This window comes from Pelodiscus sinensis, chromosome 11 (genome assembly GCF_049634645.1).
Source record: "Pelodiscus sinensis isolate JC-2024 chromosome 11, ASM4963464v1, whole genome shotgun sequence".
Classification (NCBI taxonomy): Eukaryota; Metazoa; Chordata; order Testudines; family Trionychidae; genus Pelodiscus; species Pelodiscus sinensis.
In genome coordinates, this window is record NC_134721.1 from 46,844,811 (window position 1) to 46,866,260 (window position 21,450).

At 42.2% G+C, this 21,450-nt stretch overlaps 1 protein-coding gene across 9 annotated transcripts in view; it reads left to right on the forward strand.

Annotated features, from left to right (window-relative positions):
- The window catches only part of ATG7 (autophagy related 7), a 179,067-nt gene that overhangs the window by 78,952 nt on the left and 78,665 nt on the right, over positions 1-21,450 (forward strand). For 8 of the 9 annotated variants that reach the window (XM_075939620.1, XM_075939619.1, XM_006117612.4 and 5 more), the window contains one exon: positions 18,007-18,129. In XM_075939620.1, the coding sequence (XP_075795735.1) occupies positions 18,007-18,129 (123 nt within the window). Of the gene's footprint in view, positions 1-2,696; positions 2,903-18,006; positions 18,130-21,450 lie in introns of those variants that run through there. The other variant, XM_075939622.1, reaches the window with a different exon arrangement.

The following is a 21,450-nucleotide window of genomic DNA, read 5'->3' on the forward strand; positions in this document are numbered from 1 at the left end:
CTTCATCCCTGGGCTTTGGCCCTGTGCCGCCTGTAGCAAGCCTTTGTGAGCGACTCTCACGCCCAGTTGTCTGGAGTGTCTGGGAGAGGCTCACATACAAGAAGCGTTGTAAAATCGGTTGGTACAAAGAAAGAGAGGCATGATTTCGGGCTATCCTAATGTAAGCCATACTTAGCCTGGCATTGGAGCCAAGCAGTGTTCCCTCTAAGATTTTCCATCCATGAGCAGAGTGAATTTTGTCTTATGCGCCAATATTGAGCTTATGTTCACTTGTTCAGATGTGTGCCACTATGACACTCACCAGTTACTAACATGTCTCTCTCTCTCTCATACACATACAAACACACACTCACACTCACCATTATTATGGCTGACCCTAAGTGCCAGTGTACTGTATCATGCCATCAGTTACACATAAGATAAAAAGACATCCCTGGTCACGTTTTCTACACTTTCAGTCATTTTTGTTGCTCTTCTATGGACCTTCTCCAATTTTTCCACATCTTTTCTGAAATGTGATGCCCAGAACCTGACACAGTACTCCAGAGGCCTAATCAGTGTGGAGTAGAGCATGAAAGAATTACTTGTCTCCTGCTCACAACACTCCTGTTAATACATCCCAGAATGATGTTTGCTTTTTTTGAAATGGTGTTATACTGTTGACTCTTATTTAGCTTGTGATTCACTATGATTCCCAGATCCCTCTCTGCAATTCTCCTTCCTAGACAGCCATTTCCCATTTTGTATGTGTGCAGTTGTTTCCGCAAACTTCGTAAGTGTACTTGCATTCTCATTAACCATAAAATGTCATTCTAAATACCGATTGCCATTTAAATGCATTTATACATATATAAATACAACACAATTCTGATTGGTGCTAATTAGTTATTTCAGTCATGTGACCCTAGTTTTGGCTCAGATGAATTAGTGGGAAACCAGAATCTAATTTGTTGTTTATCACAATTATATACTAAAGGTGTCTCATAACATAACTGTAGTCAGCTAAACAAGAAAATATTTTATAGGGACATTAGCTAAAAAACAAGGAAAATGTATTCGTAAAAAATATTCTCTGGGGATGGAAGATAAAATGGTAGCGTTAAAGCGCTCTAAGATGTGGAATCATGAAGTTAAATGTAACAGTTTATTAAATTACTTTTTGTATCCGTAGCTAGGATTTTATTTCTAGGATTCTACTTTAATAAATTGCCTTCTCCCTCTTTGTATCTGACATGCTAAACAACAAGAAACAAACAAAAATCAAAGTGGGTATGCAAACAAAAGTTTTGAGGGCTTCCTTTAAAAGTGTGCTCATTTTCATGAGGTTTTCTTGAGTATAACCAAGTATTCTCAGAGCTGGAAATTACAGTTGTACTCTTTATGAAAAAGCTGTAGACCCAGGCCAGAGTAAAGATAAATTCTGGCTTAAAGCTTTTTACCTTAGATAAGAACAGTTGTTTAGGGTAAGAATTTCCATGTAACAAGTTTCTTAGTGGCTCAGAACCAGCTGGTGTTTTTCGCTTGTTTTAATTTGGTAACTTCTTCTGATCTGATTATTTTCATTTGCAACTGCTTAAATCCTACTTTCTATACTTAATTAAAACACTTTTTAATTTAACACTGTTTATTATCAGGCCCAGTGTAAATAATTGATATCTGGGATTGGGTGGAGAGCGTACCTCTCCACTAGCGTTGGCAGCACCGTATTTGGGCCGGTGGAGGGTACCTCTTCCCTGGCCATGGCTGCTCTTTGCTGGAGCTGGAGGAGTGTGCCTCTCCTCCAGCACTAGCAGGGATCTGCTGTACCTGGAAATGATACTCAAATAGTCATCTCATAGTTTCATTGATAATTTGGTCACAGCATCCCTGTCCAAGATTGCTCTATCAATCAGCAAGACCCCATCTTTTTCTCCCACTTTAAAAAGTATGGAGAGGAAATACTATGTGCTATCCAAGGGTCATGTGTACTCTCACCCATCTCCTGGATCTCTTATGGTTATTGTTGTTAATTAGAAGGCTAGGCAAGTGCTAATCCCAAGTATTTTAAAAAATTAGACTGTTTGGCAGAATTTTTTTTTCCATGGGTGGTTTACAACTTTCTGTTTCAAACCAACAAGGAAGTATGAATTCAATATTTGGGACTCTGTGGTCAAGTTTAAGGAGTCATTACCTCAGGACTCTAGGCAGGAGTTTTCCATGTTGTCAGAGGAAGGGAAAATCATAGCCAGAGCCTCACTTCAAGTGGCCCTTGATACAGCCATAGTGTTAGGCAGATTAATGGCTTCTGCAGTGATCTTGAGGTGATACTCATGGCTTCAGTCTTTGGAGCTACTACCAGAGATCCATCAGTCATTCCAGGACCTCAAATTTGAGGGTACCTACTTCTTCTCTGAGCAAATAGACACAAAGCTCCATAGTCTGAAAGACCAGGGTTACCTTCAGATCCCTGGGTCTCTGTTCCCTAGCTTATTTGAGGAAGCATTTCAGGCTCTAGTGGCTGGCCCATTTTTTGGTTCTGCTACTGTGTCAGGACCTGTTCAAGAAAAGAAGCCGGGGTGTAAGCAAACATCCCCATCCACCTCAGTGTTACTAACATGATCAGACAGATACTTGGGATGCCCCAAATAGAACCTTTTGAAGGTATACTTGAGGGTACTCAGTTCTGACATTAGATCCTGCCTCCTTTTTGTTTTCAGAAAGAGTCTCCAACTTCAGCCCAGCACAATCCCTCATCACCTCAGATTGCTGCATGCAATGGTGGATAAAAACATAAGAAGGGCCATACTTGGTCAGACCAAAGGTCCGTCTAGCCCAGTGTCCTGATTTCCCAATAGTGGCCAATGCCAGATGCCCCAGAGGGAGTGAACAGAACACAACAGGTAATCATCACGTGATCCCTCTCCTGTCATCCATTTCCAGCCTCTGACAAACAGAAGCTAGGAACACTGTTCCTACCCATCCTGGCTAATAGTTATAGATGGACCTAACCTCCATGAATTTATCTATTTTTTGAACCCTGTTAAAGTGAAGATTAATTGTGCACTGCATGAAAAAAAACTTCCTTTTGTTAGCTTTAAACCTGCTACCTTTTAATTGCATTTGGTAACCCCTAGTTCTTATGTTATGGGAACAAGTAAATGAGGGTATGTCTACACAGCAAAGTTATTTCTAAATAACTTTACCAGTGTCTACACAGCCAAACTGCTATTTCAAAATTAAATCGAAATAGTGGATGGCTTATTACGAAATTGGTGCTGTTCCTCCTGGAATGAGGTTTACCAATTTTGAAATTGCTAATTCGGAATAAGCATTGTGTAGACACTTATTTTGAAACAGGGCGTCTCCAGCCCTTCCCAGGGTGCCCTGGTGGCCACTCTGGGCACAACCAAGAAAACTCCTCTCCTCTGCCCCGCTCCCCCCCCCCCCCGCCACTGCCAGAGCCTTTAAAGGGGTAGACTCTGGCCACAGTGCCTGTGCCAGCTCCCAGCCTGCCAGCCCAGAGCCAGCAGTCACTGCCCCTGACCCAGCGACCCCAGCATGAACCAGGCAGCCAGTGCCAGCCAGCCCTCCACCGCTCCCCAGGACTAGTCTGCCAGCTCCCAGGGACTAGAAAAGGTGGGCGCCTGCCTAGTCCATTGTGGAGATCAGGGACCTAATTCAGGTTTGGGGGATGCCTCCAACATCCATGATCTCCTCACTAAACCGAGGAACACAACCGTCTATGGCAGGATAGCTGCCAGCCTGGCTACCAAAGGCCACGTGCGAACCCAGGAGCAGGTTTGCATGAAAATAAAGGAGCTATGGCAGGCGTATTCCAGGGCCACAGGAGGCAGCTCCCACCCAGGGGCAGACCCAGACCCCTGCCCCTATTTTGATGCCGTGGACCACATCCTGGGGGGCAGGACGGTCCATGCCCCCCAGGTAGTGATCCATCCTGGGGCAGAGCTTGCTGCTCCTGCTGCTCCAGCCCCTGCTGCCTCCCAAGCTACCGCTCCTTCTCCCCCTCCTGCTTCTTCCTCTCGGCACCAATGGTGCTGGGAGACAGTTGGGCTGGAGAGACCCCCAACCCTGAGCCCTGAGCTTTTCTTCCCCCTTCCTCCTCTTGTCTCCCTCTGCCAGCTCCCTCCTCTCAGGTTTCCCTCTCTCCTCTCCCATCCTCTTTCCCCCATCTCACCTCAGTTTAATTCCCCTCCCTACCCCAGTTTTGTTCAATAAAGAGGCTTTGTTGTAATGAACACGTGTCTTTTATTGTACAGCAGGAAGGGGGGTTAGGGAGGAGTAAGTGGAAGGACATGAGGGAGAAATGAGGCACAAGCTCCCAGTGGGGCACACCAGAGAGACTGTTATTGCCTGAAGAACGTGCTGCCAGGCTCACAGCAACACGTCTAGGAGAAGTACCAGAGTGCCCAAGAGCGGCTCCAGCTCCATGCTGCAGAGTGCTATGGTGTCCTGAGTGAGGGCAACCAGAGCACGCAGAGAAAAAAAATGCTTTGCTGTCCCTCAGTGAGGTAGGCAAGCAAACAGGGAAACCTTAGACTGGCTGTCCGTGGGGGTCCCTTTAAGCACAGGTCTCGATACCTTGTGTGGCTGCTGCCTGAGGCTAACTCCTGTCTTGATTACCTGCCAGAACCTGTGCAGGCCAGCCTGAAATGTGATTCAGCATCCTATCATTGTGGACGCACTATTTCAAAATAGCAAAACGCTATTTCAAAATGCATTTTGTGTCTACACGTGTTATTTCGAAATAACTATTTCGAAATAACACGTATAATGTAGGCACACCCTAACTTTTCTTCACTTTTTCCACACCAATCATGATTTCATAGACCTCTACCATATCCCCCCCTCAGTTGCCTCTTTTCGAAGCTGAAAAATCCCAGTCTTTTTAATCTCTCTTTATATGGGACCCGTTCCAAATCCCTAATCATTTTTTTGCCCTTTTCTAAGCCTTTTCCAATGCTCATATACCGTTTTTTGAAATGAGATGACTACATCTGAACGCAGTATTCAAAATGGGGGTGTACCATGGTTTTATATAGAGGCAACAAGTGTGTCAAAGTCATTTGTTAGCTCCCCATGGGTTCTGCGCTTCTTGGTGGTTTCTTTTGTGTCTCAGAGACTCACGGTAACTCCTTTGTTGCCCTGGCACTTCCTCAGAGGCAAAGGTCCCTACTTACCGAGTCATTCTCATCACAGGCAAGTCCAGGGTGGGGGAAAGACAAACCCCCTTTTCCTGGCCTTTGGTCTGTTCCTGTCTCCCCGGCGGGGTAGTCCTCCAAGAGAAGGGAGTGGGAGTCCAGGCCCGCCTACTCCTCTGGACTCCGGCCCAGGGGCCCTACAGGAGGGGTAGCTGGCAAGGCTTTTTGCCTCCACCCTAATACCGCTACCTCTCCCCTGGGCCACTTCACACACTGCTTTCTTCTATTATCTTCCACCTTTTACCTCTGGGTTTGACACCTCCCCACTCTCCTCTGCTCTCCAACTCTCCTCTAAGCCTCTCAAAACTCTCCCCTCTGCTGCCTGGGAGGAAACCTTTTATAGGGACTCAGGGGCCTTAACTAGAAACAGGTGCTTAATTAACCTCTGTTGCAGGCTGACTCCTAGGCCTCCATTGTCTGCACTGATTGCAGGGCTATGTTCAGGTGAGTCTAATTGGGAAACAAGAAGGCGTTAACCCACCTCCCAATATAGCTGCCTTCTATATTTGCAGTTCACAGGCTGTGGTCTGTCATACATATTCTCTCTCACCCCCCCCCCCCCCGCCCCGCTCAACACCAGGGGGTTGGGCAACTTGAGACGCCAAACAGTGCATGCAGAGTAGTCCATCAGCATTCCCGTGTTGGGTTCCAGCCCTATGCTGCACCCTGAGGCTGTGTGTCAACTACATCCCTCTTTCGACAGAGGGATGTAAATTAGACACGTCAAAATTGAAAATGAAGCAGGGATTTAAATATCCCGCACTTCATTTGTGTAATAGCGTCATGGCACTCTGTCAAAAAAGGGATGTAGTCTGCACGCAGCCTGAATTGAAAAGGTTGTAGGGATACAAATCACTAGGTGACCCTAATGTTCTTTTCCTTATTTCGCTGCATCCACTGTAGTGGGGTATGGTCCGTCACCAAGACAAAACATTGCCCAAGGAGGTAATATCGTAGCGCCTCCATGGCCCATTTTATGCAAAGCACTCCCTCTCAACTACCGCATACTTGTGCTCCTTTGGGAGTAGTTTCCTGCTAAGATACAACACTGGGTGGTGTTCTTCCCTAATTGTTTGTGATAGGACTGCCCCTAACCCCACATCCAATGCATCCATTTGCAGGATAAACTCTTTAGAGAAGTCTGGGGATATCAGTTCTGGCTTGATATCCATTGGTCCTCAAATGCTTTCTCAGCTGCCTTAGACCATTTAACTGTGTCAGGGCCCCGGGCTTTCACCAAATCTATTGGGGGTGGCATGTGTTGCAAAGTGGGGAGTATTATCGTCGATAATAGCCCACTACTCCTAGAAAAGCTTGAACTTGTTTCTTTCATTTAGGTCGGGGCCATCGTTGAATGGCCTCTAATTTATTTAACTGGAGTTTTACCACCCCTTTTCCTACCAAGTATCCAAGGTATTTGGCCTCCATGAACCTCACGGCATGCTTGGCTGGGTTTGCCATGAGGCCGGCCCGCCTAGAGGATTCTAAAACAGCCTCTACCCTCTTCAAATGGGTCTCCCAATCCACGGCGTGGATGATGACGTTGTCGAGGTAGGCTGCAGCATATGTGGCATGGGGCCGCAGCAGCTTGTACATGAGGTGCTGAAAAGTGGCTGGAGCCACATTGAGACCGAACGAGAGGACTGTGTATTGAAATAGCCCCTCTGGGGTAGAGAATTCCATCTTCTCCTTGGCATCCTCGGCCAATGGCATCTGCCAATAGCCGTTTGTCAAATCTAGGGTGTCGCGCTTGGCCCAGACGGTCTACAAGCTCATCAATGCATGGTATGGGGTATGTGTCGAACTGGGAGATCTCTTTTAGTCTCCAGAAATTGTTACAAAAATGTGTGCTGCCGTCAGGTTTCGGCATCAGTACTATGGGACTAGACCACTGGCTATGGGATTCTTCGATGATGCCCATTTTTAGCATCTTTTGTACTTCCGCCCTTATCTCCTCTCTCTTAGCTTCTGGGACCCGGTAGGGTCTCATTGTCACTCAGGTTCCAGAATTGGTAATAATTTGGCGGATGGCTTCTGACGTTCAGCCGGGCTTCTCCGAAAACACATCCCTGTTCCGAGCAATCATGTTAGAGACCTCTTACCTTTGGGCCGGCGTTAACTCAGGGCCCACTTTCACTCTCCCCTCTGCTGCCTGAGAGGAAACCTTTCATAGGGACCCAGGGGCCTTAACTAGCAACAGGTGCTTAATTAACCCCTGTTGCAGGCCTCCATTGTCTGCCCTGATTGCCGGGCTGTGTTCAGGTGAGTCTAGAGGTGAAACAGGAAGGCATTAACACAACTCCCAATATAGCTGCCTTCTATAAGATATTTGCAGTTCACAGGCTGTGGTCTGCCACATAAGATGTTTTCTGTCTTATTCTCTATCCATTTTTTAATAATTCCTAACATTCAGTTTGCCTTTTTGTCTGCTGCTGCACATTCAGTGGATGTTTTCAGAGAACTATGCACAATGACTCCAAGATCGCTCTCTTGAGTAGTTATAGCTAAATTTGTCCCCATCATATTGTATGTATAGTTGGGATTATTTTTTCCAATGTGCATTACTTTACATTTATCAACATTAAATTTCATTTGCCATTCTGTTGCTCAATCACTTAGTTTGGTGAGATCTTTTTGAAGCTCTTCACAGTCTGCTGTGGTCTTAACTATCTTGAGCAGTTTCATATCATCTGCAAATTTTGCCACCTCACTGTTTACCCCTTTCTCCAGATGATTTATCAATAAATTGAATAGGATTGATCCCAGTACGGCCTCTTAGGAGACCCCACTAGTTACCTCTCTCCATTCTGAAAATTTGCCATTTATTTCTGCTCTTTGTTTCCTGTCTTTTAACCAGTTATCAATCCACGAAGTGACCTTCCCTCTTATCCTATGACAACTTACTTTACATAAGAGCCTTTGGTGAGGGACCTTGTCAAAGACTTACTGGAAATCTAAGTACACTATATCCATTGATCCCCTTTGTCCGCATGTTTGTTGACCCGCTCAGAGAACTCTAGTAGATTAATAAGGCATGATTTCCCTTTACAGAAACCATGTTGACTCTGTTCACACATCTACACAAGCGATTTCATCACTGAACTCAACCACATCAGCCACCGCATCAGAGGCTCATTTAACTGCACATCCACTAATGTGATCTATGCGAGCAATGCCCCTCTATGTATATTGGCCAAACAGGACTGTTTCTATGGAAAAGAATTAATGGATACAAATCAGATATCTGAAAAGGCAAAACAAAGAAACCTGTTGGAGAACACTTTTGCCTGCCTGGGCACTCATTAATGGATCTCAAAGTCGCCATGTTGTTTCAGGCCAATTCCACAAACAAAATACATAGGGAAGCATTGGAAATTAACTTCATTTACAGATTTGGGACCCATCACAAAGGTATGAATAAAGACGTTACCTGGCTAGCACACTACCTTCCGCATCCAAATGACTTCAAAAAAATAAGCAATGGGTACATTGGGAACAATTTGCACCTTCTCTATCAGCTTCCTGTAACATGAACACTCTAATTCACTATTTTCCCCCTTTCCCCCCTCCCCTAGTTATTTTTGAACTGGACTTTTAATAACTTCATTCATCTGAAGAAGTGGGTTGTACCTACGAAAGCTCAAGATATTATCTACATGTTTTGTTAGTCTTTACGGTCCTTTTAATTTCTGTTTAACTAACCTCACTTCTGTGTAATTCCCCTTTCTGAAATTAAATGCTGTTGGGTTGCTGAGGTATTTTTCCCACCACAGGGACATTCAATTTGATTATATTATAGTCACTATTTCCAAATGGTGAGTTATATTTCTCTCTTGGATCAGATCCTGCGCTCTACTTAGGACTAAATAAAAAATTGCCTCTCCCTTTGTGGGTTCCAGAACAAGCTGCTCCAAGAAGCAGTCATTTATGGTATCATTAAATGTATCCCTGAATCCCACCCTAAGGTGACATGTACACAGTCAATATGGGGATAGTTGAAATCCACCACTATTCTTGAGTCTTTTATTTTGAGAACTTCTCTAATCTCCCTTAGCATTTCACAGTCACTGTCCTGGTCAGGTGGTCAGTAATATATCCCTACTGCTAGATTCTTCTTATTAGAGCATGGAATTACTATCAACAGAGATTCTGTGGGACATTTTGGTTCATTTAAGATTTTTACTTCATTTATTTCTACATTTTCTTTCGCATGACCTGTTCTGTCATTTGGATATATTTTGTACCCTGGTATGACTGTGTCCTTTGACTGTCCTCATTCCATCAAGTTTATGTGATGCCTATTATATCAATATCCTCCTTTAACACGAGGCACTTTTAGTTCATCCATCTTGTTATTTAGACATCTAGAGTTTGTGTATAAGCACTTTAAACGTGTCACTATTTATCTGTCTACCATTTCCTGGTGTTACACTCACTTTCATTTGATTGTTTCTTATCTGATCTTACCCATATTTATCAACTTCCATCCTCTCCCCTTTACTAGAACATAGAGAATCTCTATTTAAAAACTGCTCTGCAAACTTTTTAATGTTAAGTGTTAAAAATCTGGTTACATTTTGGTTTAAATGGATCCCATCCTTCCTGTATAGACTTCTCCTTTCCCAAAAGTTTTCTCAGGTTCTAATAAATATAACCCCCTCCTTCCTACACCATCATCTCATCCACGTATTGAGACCCTGAAGTTCTACCTGTCTGCCTGGCCTTGCGCATGAAACAGGAAGCATTTCAGAAAATGCCAGTATGATACTAGTATGTCCCTTGTTTTTATAGCCTTTCCATGACAGGTAATCTCATATCTTAAAAGCTGTTATGTTTTCTTATCTAGAAAAATCTGTTACTGTTATAAGACTGAAACTTGCTTGCATCTCAGGCATGTGCAATATTGAGGGGGGAAGGAAGAAACACTTTGGAGTTTGATTATTATTTAAAACAGTCTTTTGAGGCTGCTTGTGGCTTTGGATGATAGAATGGATTCAGATGACGACAAATAGTGGGTGCAATGTCATTGGAAGGATGGAGCAGGGATTTTAGGTTTTAATCACTTCACATTCCTGAAAATGCTAGCCATGAGTCAGGTACCCCAAAATAGTGAGATGGGCTTAAAAATAAAGATATTTTTAAAAGTAATCAAAGTTGGGTTCTTGTAATTTGCATTTTGGGTTTTGAGCCCCTGGGGTCAGTTTTTTCAAGCTTTTCTCTACAACTATAAGGACAAGACTTTAGCTGAAATCCTCATAAAATTGTGGGATTCTAAAAATATTTTAAGATAAACTTCAAATATCAGAAGAGTTACAGTAAAATTGAGTGTTCATGATACTGTTTCTGCAAACTTAGATTTGTTTTTGCTTGGGGCCTTTGCCACAGGGAACTGGGTCCTTTGTCTTCAGTTCCTCTCATGCTTTCATAGCTAGGGCCAGATTAAGAAAGGGTCTTAAGGGGCTACAGCCCAGGTGCCCACAAAAAGATCTCTGGGTTTCCAAAAGTGCAGATCATTGTCTAACAAAATGTAACTTACTGTGAGCTTCTTATCTTTAAAAGGTTAAACATTTGTTTCCTCCACCCCGCTTTTTTAGGAGGGGTGGGAGACACACAGAGGCGAAGGACAAGTACCAATGCAAGTTCTTTTACTCAAAACCAATATTTGGGAGGGGGGGGGGGGAGGTTGAGCGCAACCTTAGGTGACTTACAAAGCCATATGTATTATTTAAAAATAACTTTTCAAAATATAACCAATAAATCCATTATCAGTAGAAGAAATCTCACATTTTATTTGCCCTGAAGCTTTTTCAGGCTTTGCAGCTGTATTAATAACTTTTTAAAAGCTTAAACATCACTAAAGAATACAAAAAAGTGATAAAAATGAACATTTAAACTTGAGCCAATTTGTGCATCAGTGACAAGCAATTAAAATCAGGAGCTTGCATTTCATATTTTTACTTAGCCATATGGTAAATATGATCATATGATGTAGTACTAGAGACAAGAGATTCTCTTATTGAATCTCTGTCCAAGAGTTCAGACTTATTTGTGGTGCAGACCATTAAAAGCATCTAGCACCACAGATATACATCTGCTTTGTGTTTCAAAACAAGCTCTTTTACACTAAATCCCCTATGTTATTCCCCTATAAACACATTCCCCCTATAATCACATTCAATTCTTTTACTTTAGTAAGCAGACTGGACTAAAAAAGATCTGCTAATAAAATATATCAATTACAAAAATAGTTTCAGTAATCTTCATGGTTATGCAGATCCACAAAGTCTTTTATTTGTTTTTAGAACCATTACGTAAGCAGCTCCTTAGGCCAAAGCTCAGCAACGTGAAGACTGGAAGGGAGGGTGTGTCACAGCCTTGGAGAAAAGCTACAATAATCAAAGACACATGCAGCTGCATTAGAAAGGAAAATGATTTTAAAATATGGATCAATATAACTCTAATAGTGGAATGTACATGAAGTGCAGAGGAGCATGCTAGTTTGCAGGTCCCTTTTCAACAAGGGTCTGAAGAGGGACATGCTGCATAGAAAAGAAATCATGGAAGAAATACAAGGAGGAGGAGGTGGTGGATAATTCCTTAGTTTTGTGGTAGCTCAATTTGTCCACATCTTTCCTGAAAGGTGGCATCCAGAACTGGACGTAATAGAGGTGGGACCTTTATTTTGGGTCTGCACTTCCTAAACTCAAACCTCCGGTCATCTGAAGAAAGGGGCTCTGCCCATGAAAGCTCATGATACCATCTACATATTTTGTTAAGTCTATAAAGTGTTACCAGACCATTTGTTATTTTTCTTTGGAACCAGTTATCCAGCCAGTTATGCACTTACCTTACAATTGCCCCATCTACGTTATATTTCCCTACTTTATTGATAAAAAGGTCATGTGAGACAGTATCAAATGCCTTACTAAAGTCTAATATATTTGTAGAATATGTCTCTAGCTAGATTGACCTCATTTTGTACCTTTGTCTTTCTAATCTTGCCCCTCCATACCTGCATTGTTTGCTTATATTCATATTGCTAATATTCATCGTTTGTAATTTGACCTAGTTTACACTTTTTATACGACTCCTTTTTGATTTTACATAATGTAAGATCTCCTGGTTATGCCAAGGTGGTCTTTTACTATACCTTGTATCTTTCCTACTCAGTGGTATAATTTGCTTTTGGGCTCTTAATAATGTCCGTTTGAAAAACTGCCAACTCTCTTCAATTGTTTTTTCTCTTAGTCTTGTCTCCCATGGGGCCTTACCTACCAGCTCTCTTAGTTTACTAAAATCTGCCTTCCTGAAATCCACTGTCTCTATTTTGCTGTTCTCCAAGCTAACACCAAGAATCATTCAGTTGTTTACAACTTTGGGTATTGCTGTTCTCTGTTCACATGTGGGAGAGAGAGTGATAAGCCCTCTTAATAGTAATGCTTAAGTTGCTAGAGGCTGGTGATTTCAGGAATGGATGCACCTCATTACCACCTGCTCAGTCTCACAACCCTGGCTATCCTTAGGGAGCATTATAGGAATATATTTGTAATAGACATCTACAATATATAGAAGGTTGCTTCGCTAACACTATATCTCAAATATTTGTCCTTCAGAAAAAGCCTTGTTCAGACCAATCAGGACTCTATTAGCATCAAAAAAAAAATCTAGTGAACCAGGAAAGTTCAGGCAGTCCCCGGGTTACGTACAAGATAGGGACTGTAGGTTTGTTCTTAAGTTGAATTTGTATGTAAGTTGGAACTGGTACATATCGTAGGGGAAACTCTAGCCAAACATTTCTCCAGAGCTCAGTTTTATTTTCCCACACCTCACTTCCCTCAGTCCTTTATTCTCAAGCTGAGGTGTCTGCTGAGAAAAGCCGCTCCGCGTCTCCCTGGTCCGCTGGACGGGGGGCGGGGCGGCACTAGCTTCGCGTCTCCCTGGTCTGCTGGGGGGAAGCAGCTAGTGCGGGGTTGCCTCACCCTGTTTGTAAGTAGGGATCCGATGTAAGTCGGATCCATTTAACCCGGGGACTGCCTGTACTGAGGTCAGTAATCTCTGCCTGCATTTGCAGAATGTGAAGCAATCTCTCTGAGAGGCACACTACTCTGTGGGTACTAACTCATCTCCCCAATGATAATTCTGCAAATGTCCATGTTGTTAATTATATCATTGCTTATAAGTATGTAGAAAAGGAGAAGGATCAAATTATATGGATCAACACAACGTACTCTTTGTTATTTCTCATTTCAGCATTACACGCAAATGGATTTTTGAGATAACACTAGTGATCTTCCCCACAAGTGGGAGAAAAAAAAGCCAATGCCAAATTCTCAAGCAGAGTATCTGAACCTTGCAAGAAGCCTTGCAGTAGGAACCTAACAGAGCTCATGTGGATTCAAACCACACAAAGGGGAGCTGAGTCCAGATATCTCCTACAGCAGTGATCTCCAACCTTTTTACACCCAAGATCACTTTTTAAATCTCAGAACAAGTGAAGATCTACTGCCCCATCCTTCCCCCAAGACCCCACCCCTTCCTTGAAGCCCCGGCATCTCTATTCTCCTCCTTTCCATCACTTGCTATCCCCAGCCCTTATACACTCTACACTGCCACTTTTTTCCGATTCTTCTGTAGGAAGAGGTTTTTCCTTCTGAAGGCGGGCTTGTCATTTTTCACTGGTGACACCACGAGGGCAGGAGAGCCTGGGGAGGGGGAAGGTGCTGGGAGAAGGCTTGAAAGAAGGGGTGGGCATGAGGAAGGTGGGGATGGAGCAAGTCATGTATGAGGGAATAGGGGCATGAGAGGAACAGGGGCAGAGGGTGATGAAGGGGTGGACATCAGGGAAAAAGGGGCAGTAAGGGAAGGGGGAGGCACCAGGAGGGTGCAGGGCTAAGGGAAGTTGCAGGTGCCTGGGGATTCTGGGGGTGAAGCAGAAGGGCAGGCACCTGCAGGGGAGGGACCAGCACCAGAGGAGAGAGGCAGGGCAGGTGTGCAGAGGGAGGTGTTAGAGGGGATGAGGAGGGGTAGCTCACCTGATCAGAGTGGGGCTACTGGAGGAGTGGGCATGGGGAGGGGGAAGAGAAGGACTGGTGTAGGGGGGCAGGTCTCAGGAAGGCTGAGGGCAGTAAGAAGGGCAGGAGTCAGGACAGCAGAGAAGAGTGAGGGGTTGGGGGGCAGCAGGCAGCAGGGGAGTTGATGGAGCAAGGGGAGGAGACATGGCAGCAGAGGAAAAAGGTAGAGGTTTATAAGATATTTATTAATAACTTGAATGCCACAGTGGCACATCCAAACAAGCCACACGAACTCAGTACTGGTGCACAACACAAAATTCATTCTGCTCATGGGAGGAAACTCTTAGAGCAGGGGTGTCCAAACTTTTTTCAAAGAGGGCCAGATTTGATGAAGTGAACATGCGTGAGGGCTGACCATTTTGCCTGACATTCTTTGAACCATTAAAATTAAATGCAAATTAACTATTTTATGCAAAGTTTATTGCAAACGGCATACTTTTCATTTCGTCACATGGATGACAAATCTAAACAGGTGTTAAATCACTCTGCCTTTCATATCTGAAGGCCAGATGGAAAAAAAAATCCAGGAAGCTGAAATATATGTCAGGAACATTGTAAAGTACATTACATATTATTGGTAATAAAGGTTGTTTGTCAACTTTTAAGTTAAAAAAATATGAACAGGAACATAACACCAAGTATATATGTTGTGTCCAAATATATTTATAACTGATTTAGACCAACTGACATTAACTGAGATTTTACAATGTATTCATCTCAATACATATGGATTTGTTGGGGGCCATAAAAGATAGATATTGCCAAATTACCTGTGGGGCCATATTAAACCAGAACACGGGCCGCAATTGGCCCGCGGGCCGGACTTTGGACATGCCTGTCTTAGAGGGAACACTTCCCCCAACTTTTCTGCCCCTGAGTTAATGTCACACACATTGGGTTAATGCAATTGTAGGATAGTTGGATAAGGGGAGTTTGGTGGGGGCCAAATTACTCCCTATTGGTAGGAGGCTGGTGGGAAAAGTCCTTGGCGGGGGGTCACATGACACTTTTTACTTCTGGTCATGTGTCCATCTTGCCCCCAGAGTGCTACCTCCAGAGGTAGGGCTAATGGGAATCAGAGTGTGTGGCTAATGGAGGTCAAAGAGTACATTAAAAAAACCTCTTTGGGTGTACACCCTAATGAAATGTGTTGCACACGCCTATGCTAGGATCTCATGTTGTCTGGTTTTCGTAGGATAGAAAGGGACACAACTTGGGAGAGCGAGATTTAGCTGGTGCTCTAATTCATTGGGGTTAAGTGGAAGCAGCAGGGGCACAAAGATTGTACCAGGGATTTGACATGCGTAACAACTAGTTCAATGCTCCCAAGCTGTTAATATTAACAAAAGAAAATCCACACGATTTCTGAATAAGCCTTTGAGAGTTTTATTAATGCTACTAGAAGAGTTACCTGGCATTGCTCGGGTGCTTCAGGCTGTGGGTGTAGGGGAGTACAGGAGTCAGGGCAGATGTTTGGGGGGTCAAGGGAGGGATTGGGGTGCAGGAGTCAGGCAAGAGTGTATTTATCTCCTGCTTGGGGAAATGGAGGTCTTAGGGCAGGGGGCTGCTCCCTGGGGCTTGCCCAAAGTGGTGGGGGGCTGTGCACCCCAGCCGCTAGTGGAGGCTGTGCTGGTGGCCAACAGTTGTTCCCTAGGGCAGGGTCACTTGCTGTCCGCATGTGGTCAGTGGGGAATATAACTATAGCCCATGCTTATAGCTCCCCGTGGTCATTCGAGCATATAACCATCGCTGCTGTGGAAGAAAACATTGTCCTCACTCTGCGTTTGTAAGCAACAAGTAGCCAGAGGCAATTTTATTACGAGCTGCAGCAAGGGAAAAACTGGTTTGGACGGGGGGAGGCCTCCCCCCCCCGAGGTAGATCTTCGAAAACAAGCAATTATGAAGCAGTTTATATACTGTCCATTAGATGTAATAATAACATTTAGTCTCCTTCCCATTACAAACACCAATGGCTAACAGTTATTTTAGTTCCACCCAGATGCTCCTTATCTCAAGGTCCCTGCCAGAGTCAGCATTCTATCCTTATCTCTGTATGGAGGCGAGAGGCAAAGGCAACATCTTATTACAGCTCTCGCGTTGTCAGGCCACAGACTTTGCCAAGACCAAGATGGTTGCACACAAATTCCCTTATTCCCTTTTCCTGCCTCCACACTGCTATTGCAGTCCTTTCTTTCCATGTGATGAGAAACAATCACACCCCCTGCGCGTTCCATTGTCCTGGCATAACCAAACATTTACCTTGCTTTAAGTTATGATAAGAGGAAGCCGCATACCAAATTTGTTAGTCCTAGCTCTTACCATTCAGGAAGAGTTCTTGAACAGACTCATGGACAGATGGACACACAGACAGACGCACACATTTTCTCAAATATATAGTATATGTCAGTGGATCCCGTATTTTTTTTTAAGTATTTGCTTATCCAAACGTAGTTCATTTTAATGGTAGGCAAGGACCAATATATTATGTTGTCATTTGCTTTGTATTCGACATGTTTCTAATTTTCAGGATAATGTTACAGTTCAAGGTCTGTCGACTGTGTATTGCTGTTACATACTGAATCTGGACTACATCATTAAAGAGATATCTTATAAACTCTGTATTGTGGTACCAGCAAAGTAAATTACTAACACATAATTTAATGATAATCATGATAACTCACCAGACTATATGCAGGCCTAGCTCTGAACACAGTCAAAGTTTATAAATTGATTTCTTTACGCAGTGTTTGATGAAGAGCCAGATTCAAGAAACTTCGGCACATTTGGTTGCTATTATATACACTTTTCATTATCTATAATGCTTGGAAATGTCAGTACAAAGTAGCTAATATGCATACATGTAAGTGTGTGTGTGCGTGTGCGTGTGTGTGTGTGCCCAGAGAGTACTTTGTAAAGGTTTTGTGGTATATGCTAGATAATGTTAAGAAAGGCATATCTCAAATGGAAGACTAATATTTCCCAGTTCTCTTCATATACATTGTGAGCAACAATCACTTAGATAAGGGTAGTGTTTTTTCTATTTCTTACGAATGAATTTTAAAAATACCATAAGAGAGAAATACTCGTACATATGTAAGCAGTTTGTCATGTTACTCAGATTAACTTCTCACACGGGCTTATGCATTAAAGAGAAAACACAAACCTTTGTATGATGACATGCCTCTCTGGTATATTAATAACAGTTTCTCCAGATTTCCTATCAGAACATACAGTGCTATTAATATCTTAGCCTAGGTCTACACTAGACCAGGCAGGTCCGCTTAAAGTACGCCATCTAGTTACACAAAGGCTGTGTCTAGACTGCATCCCTTTTCCGTAAAAGGGATGCAAATTAGACATATCGCAATTGCAAATGAAGCGGGGATTTAAATCTCCCCCGCTTCATTAGCATAAAAATGGCTGCCGCTTGTTTCCAGCTCGGAGCTTTGCCGGAAAAAAGCGCCAGTCTAGATGCGGATCTTTTGGAAAATAAAGCCTTTTCCGAAAGATCCCTTATCCCTCTTAAAATGAACCCTCAGTTCTTTAATGTGAGATTCTCTGTAGCGGGATGAAAATGTTTGTAATACTGTCAGTTCTTCACTCCTGTCTCACTGTGATTTTCTTAATTAGCAATTTCACAATTATTGTATGGGTGTGCAAAAAGCATCTCTTTATATGTAGCAATTTATAAAAGTAAATCATTTACATGTTATCTTTATATCCCTTTCTTTCTGTAGGTCCTTGACCAATACGAGCGAGAAGGATTTAATTTCCTGGCAAATGTTTTTAATTCCTCACATTCCTTCTTAGAAGACTTAACAGGTCTGACTTTATTACATCAGGAAACTCAAGATGCTGAGGTAAGAAAATACACTTCAGACTTGCGGTGCCATTTGTTTAGGCTCTAGTCTTTATCATTCAGCTTTATAAGTATAGGAGCAAATATTTCACTGTTAGTTGATTGGTGATACTTGGTTTACACAGTAAGGCTATGTCTAGACTACAGGGTTTTTTTCGAAAAAAAGTGGCCTTTTTTCAAAAAAAACTTCACTTGCATCTAGACTACTGCCGCGTTCTTTCGTAATTAAATCAAAAGAAGGCAGCAGTTTTTTCAATAGCGGTAAACCTCATTTTACAAAGAAGAACGCCTTTTTTTGAAAGAGCTCTTTTGAAAAAAGTCATTCTTGAACACAAACAGGGCTTTTTTGAAAGAGAGCATCCTGATTGCCTGGGTGCTCTCTTTCGAAAAATCGGATCTCTTTTTCGAAAAAAGTGGTGGCTGTCTAGATGATCTCTTTCGAAAGAAGCGTGTTGTCTAGACGTACCCTGAGATAACAGTGTAATATCTTAGTATTACAGGCGCATTTAATACCATTGGAAAAGTAAAGTAACCAGTTCTTCTAAGAACATATGGCCTATAGTTCTATATGGTATAAATGTTCACTTCCGTTGTCCTGCCTAGTGAATAGTGCCCAATATGATATTTCCTAGAGAAAACAGTTGTCTTTTAGGTCAGTCCAAAGTTGATTTCTATTTTGTTGTGGGGAATGTGGAAAATGCCACTACCATCATAGTGACAAAGAAAATTGAAACAGTTTTTGTCTTATGGAAAAATGCAATGACAAAGGATACATAAACTCTTGATTGTGTGCTGCTTAAGTCAGACAGATATAATTTCCAAACAGTGTTTTGTTTTGATGATTTGTAACCCTTTTCATGTGTAAAAGTCTATATTGTAGTACATTTTATAATTAACCTTGCAGTATGGTGTCAAGTATCAGAGGGGTAGCCGTGTTAGTCTGATTCTGCAAAAGCAGCGAGGAGTCCTGTGGCACCTTATAGACTAACTGAAGTGTAGGAGCATAAGCTTTCATGGGCAAAGACCCACTTCGTCAGATGCATGTATATGCATCTGACGAAGTGGGTCTTTGCCCACGAAAGCTTATGCTCCTACACTTCAGTTAGCCTATAAGGTGCCACAGGACTCCTCGGCGCTCTTGCAGTATGGTATAGTAATATTGCATGACTGTTTGTTTTTAAAGTTGGCTTTAAGAAGTGATTATTCGGTTATCACAGCCTGCATAAAGGGTTTTAGATGTTTTTTCAGCTGGAAATGGCTCATCAGTTTTGCTTAACAAGTTTCTGGGATAATGCTGACTTGGCTTTTGGTCTCATGTTTTGATCTTTAAAATAATTGCAGCAGATGCTGGAGACAAGAAATCATATAATGATTTATTAAATCAGATTGTTAACCCCGCCTCTCCCCAAAATCTTTACTTGCAATGATAGGATCCAGTAAACAAAAGTAGTACTATACAGTTTTCCAGATAATACTTATAAGCACAATAATGATGTCTTGGTCTAATTGCCATACATCAATAAGTTTTTCAGATTGCTTAGAAGAACTGTGCTGTTCTAATGACACTAATAAAGAGAATAGTATAGCGTATCTTTTCAAATGTATTAGTTTACGAGTATCATCTGCAAGTGTCAGAATGTATTCAGATGTTTGCACCAGACCATTTGTGGCTATTCTATAATCTACAAAAATATATAGAGTGATACAGCTTGCTAGGAAGTTGAGGTATTTTAAGTCTGTTGTTAAAATTTTCACTTAAATGATAATTATTACAAACGTTGAACATATCCGTTTAAAAAATGTATGGGCAGGGGAGCAGATTGAGTAATGTTACACAAATTGTAACTCACGGATTTTAAAAACTTGGTCTTTTTTTACTGAATTACAGAACAGTTACGTAATATCAATATTTTCTAGCATAAAGAATAAATACCTTCTTTCAGCAGAATGATAATTAATTGAAAAACTGGTAGTACATTGCATTCCATGCAATAATAAAAACAGTATTAATAATTTTTATTTCACTTAGGGAACTTTAAAAATTTTCCTCGGTGCTTAATGCTGTCATGAAATATACAGTTGTCTTACACAGCTGTAAAACAAACAGATCCTTTTCATTTGAGGGAAAATTAAAAAAAAAACAATTGTTAGAAAATGTTTTGTGTGTGTTTCTCTTCTGAGTAAAAAGTGCGACGCAACATAAGACATACCTTAATTCTTACTCTGTACTGTTTGGTATTTTGAATTTTAAAACAATTCCTTTATAGATGACAGTCATTGTTTCAATTTGTCACATAAAACAATCAGATTAGTTCTATTAATCTCATGAAGAATCATGACTGAATTGTATTTTCCAGTTTGCTTCTATTGTCCTCATATTTGCTTGAGAAATCTTGCTGTTCAAAATGGAGGAATCTTAGCATTTTGGGTTTGCCGATACTTCAGGACAATATCATTTGTTCAATAGGAGCCACAGTGATCTCTATGACCAATCCATTGCACTATAGGAATTCCCATTGGTTTACTGATTAGGGTCCAGAGTCTGCAAAGACTTATGCAGGTACTTACCTTGGACATTGGTGGAGTTGCTCACAGTAAGTAAAGTTAAATGTATTAAGCCTACAGTTCCATAAGAACCATTTTTATAGGAGTTAAATTGAGGTTCCTGGCAGGAAAATTACTTTGTAACCCATAAACAGCATCTGCAAAGCTTTTACATCATTAGCCCTAGTATCACGGTATTGTACATGCAAATAAACTTTTCCTGGTTACTTCCCCACTCCTTTCAAGATAAACAGAAATTCTTGGGATGAATTAGAATTGCTAAACCTTGGAATAAATAAGCTCTTTTATAGTTTATGAGAATTTGTGTCGCTTGTGATGTCCAGAATTGTGTTTCTATATGGGTACGTCTACTCTACAGTGTTATTTCGAAATATCTTAACTTGAAATAATTAATTCGAAATAAGTTTTTCTGAAATAACGTGTCTACACACATAAAGCATTTTGAAATAGCGTTTTGCTATTTCGAAATACCATGTCTACACTGAGTGGACACTGATTCGCATTTGAGGCCGTCCGGAACCAGGTCAGGCAGGGCATCAGGTCAGGACTTACTGTGTGGGACTGCTACCTGAGGATATCTGAGGCCTGTGCTTAAAGGGACATCCCCCTGCTCCCCCGGGCAGCAGGTTCTCAAGTGTCTCTGCTGGCTTGTCTACCTCGATGAGGGACAGCAAAGCATTTGTGTCTCTGCGTGCTCCGGTTGCCCTCACTTGGGACACCACAGCATTCTGCAACATGGAGCCAGAGCTGTCCCTGG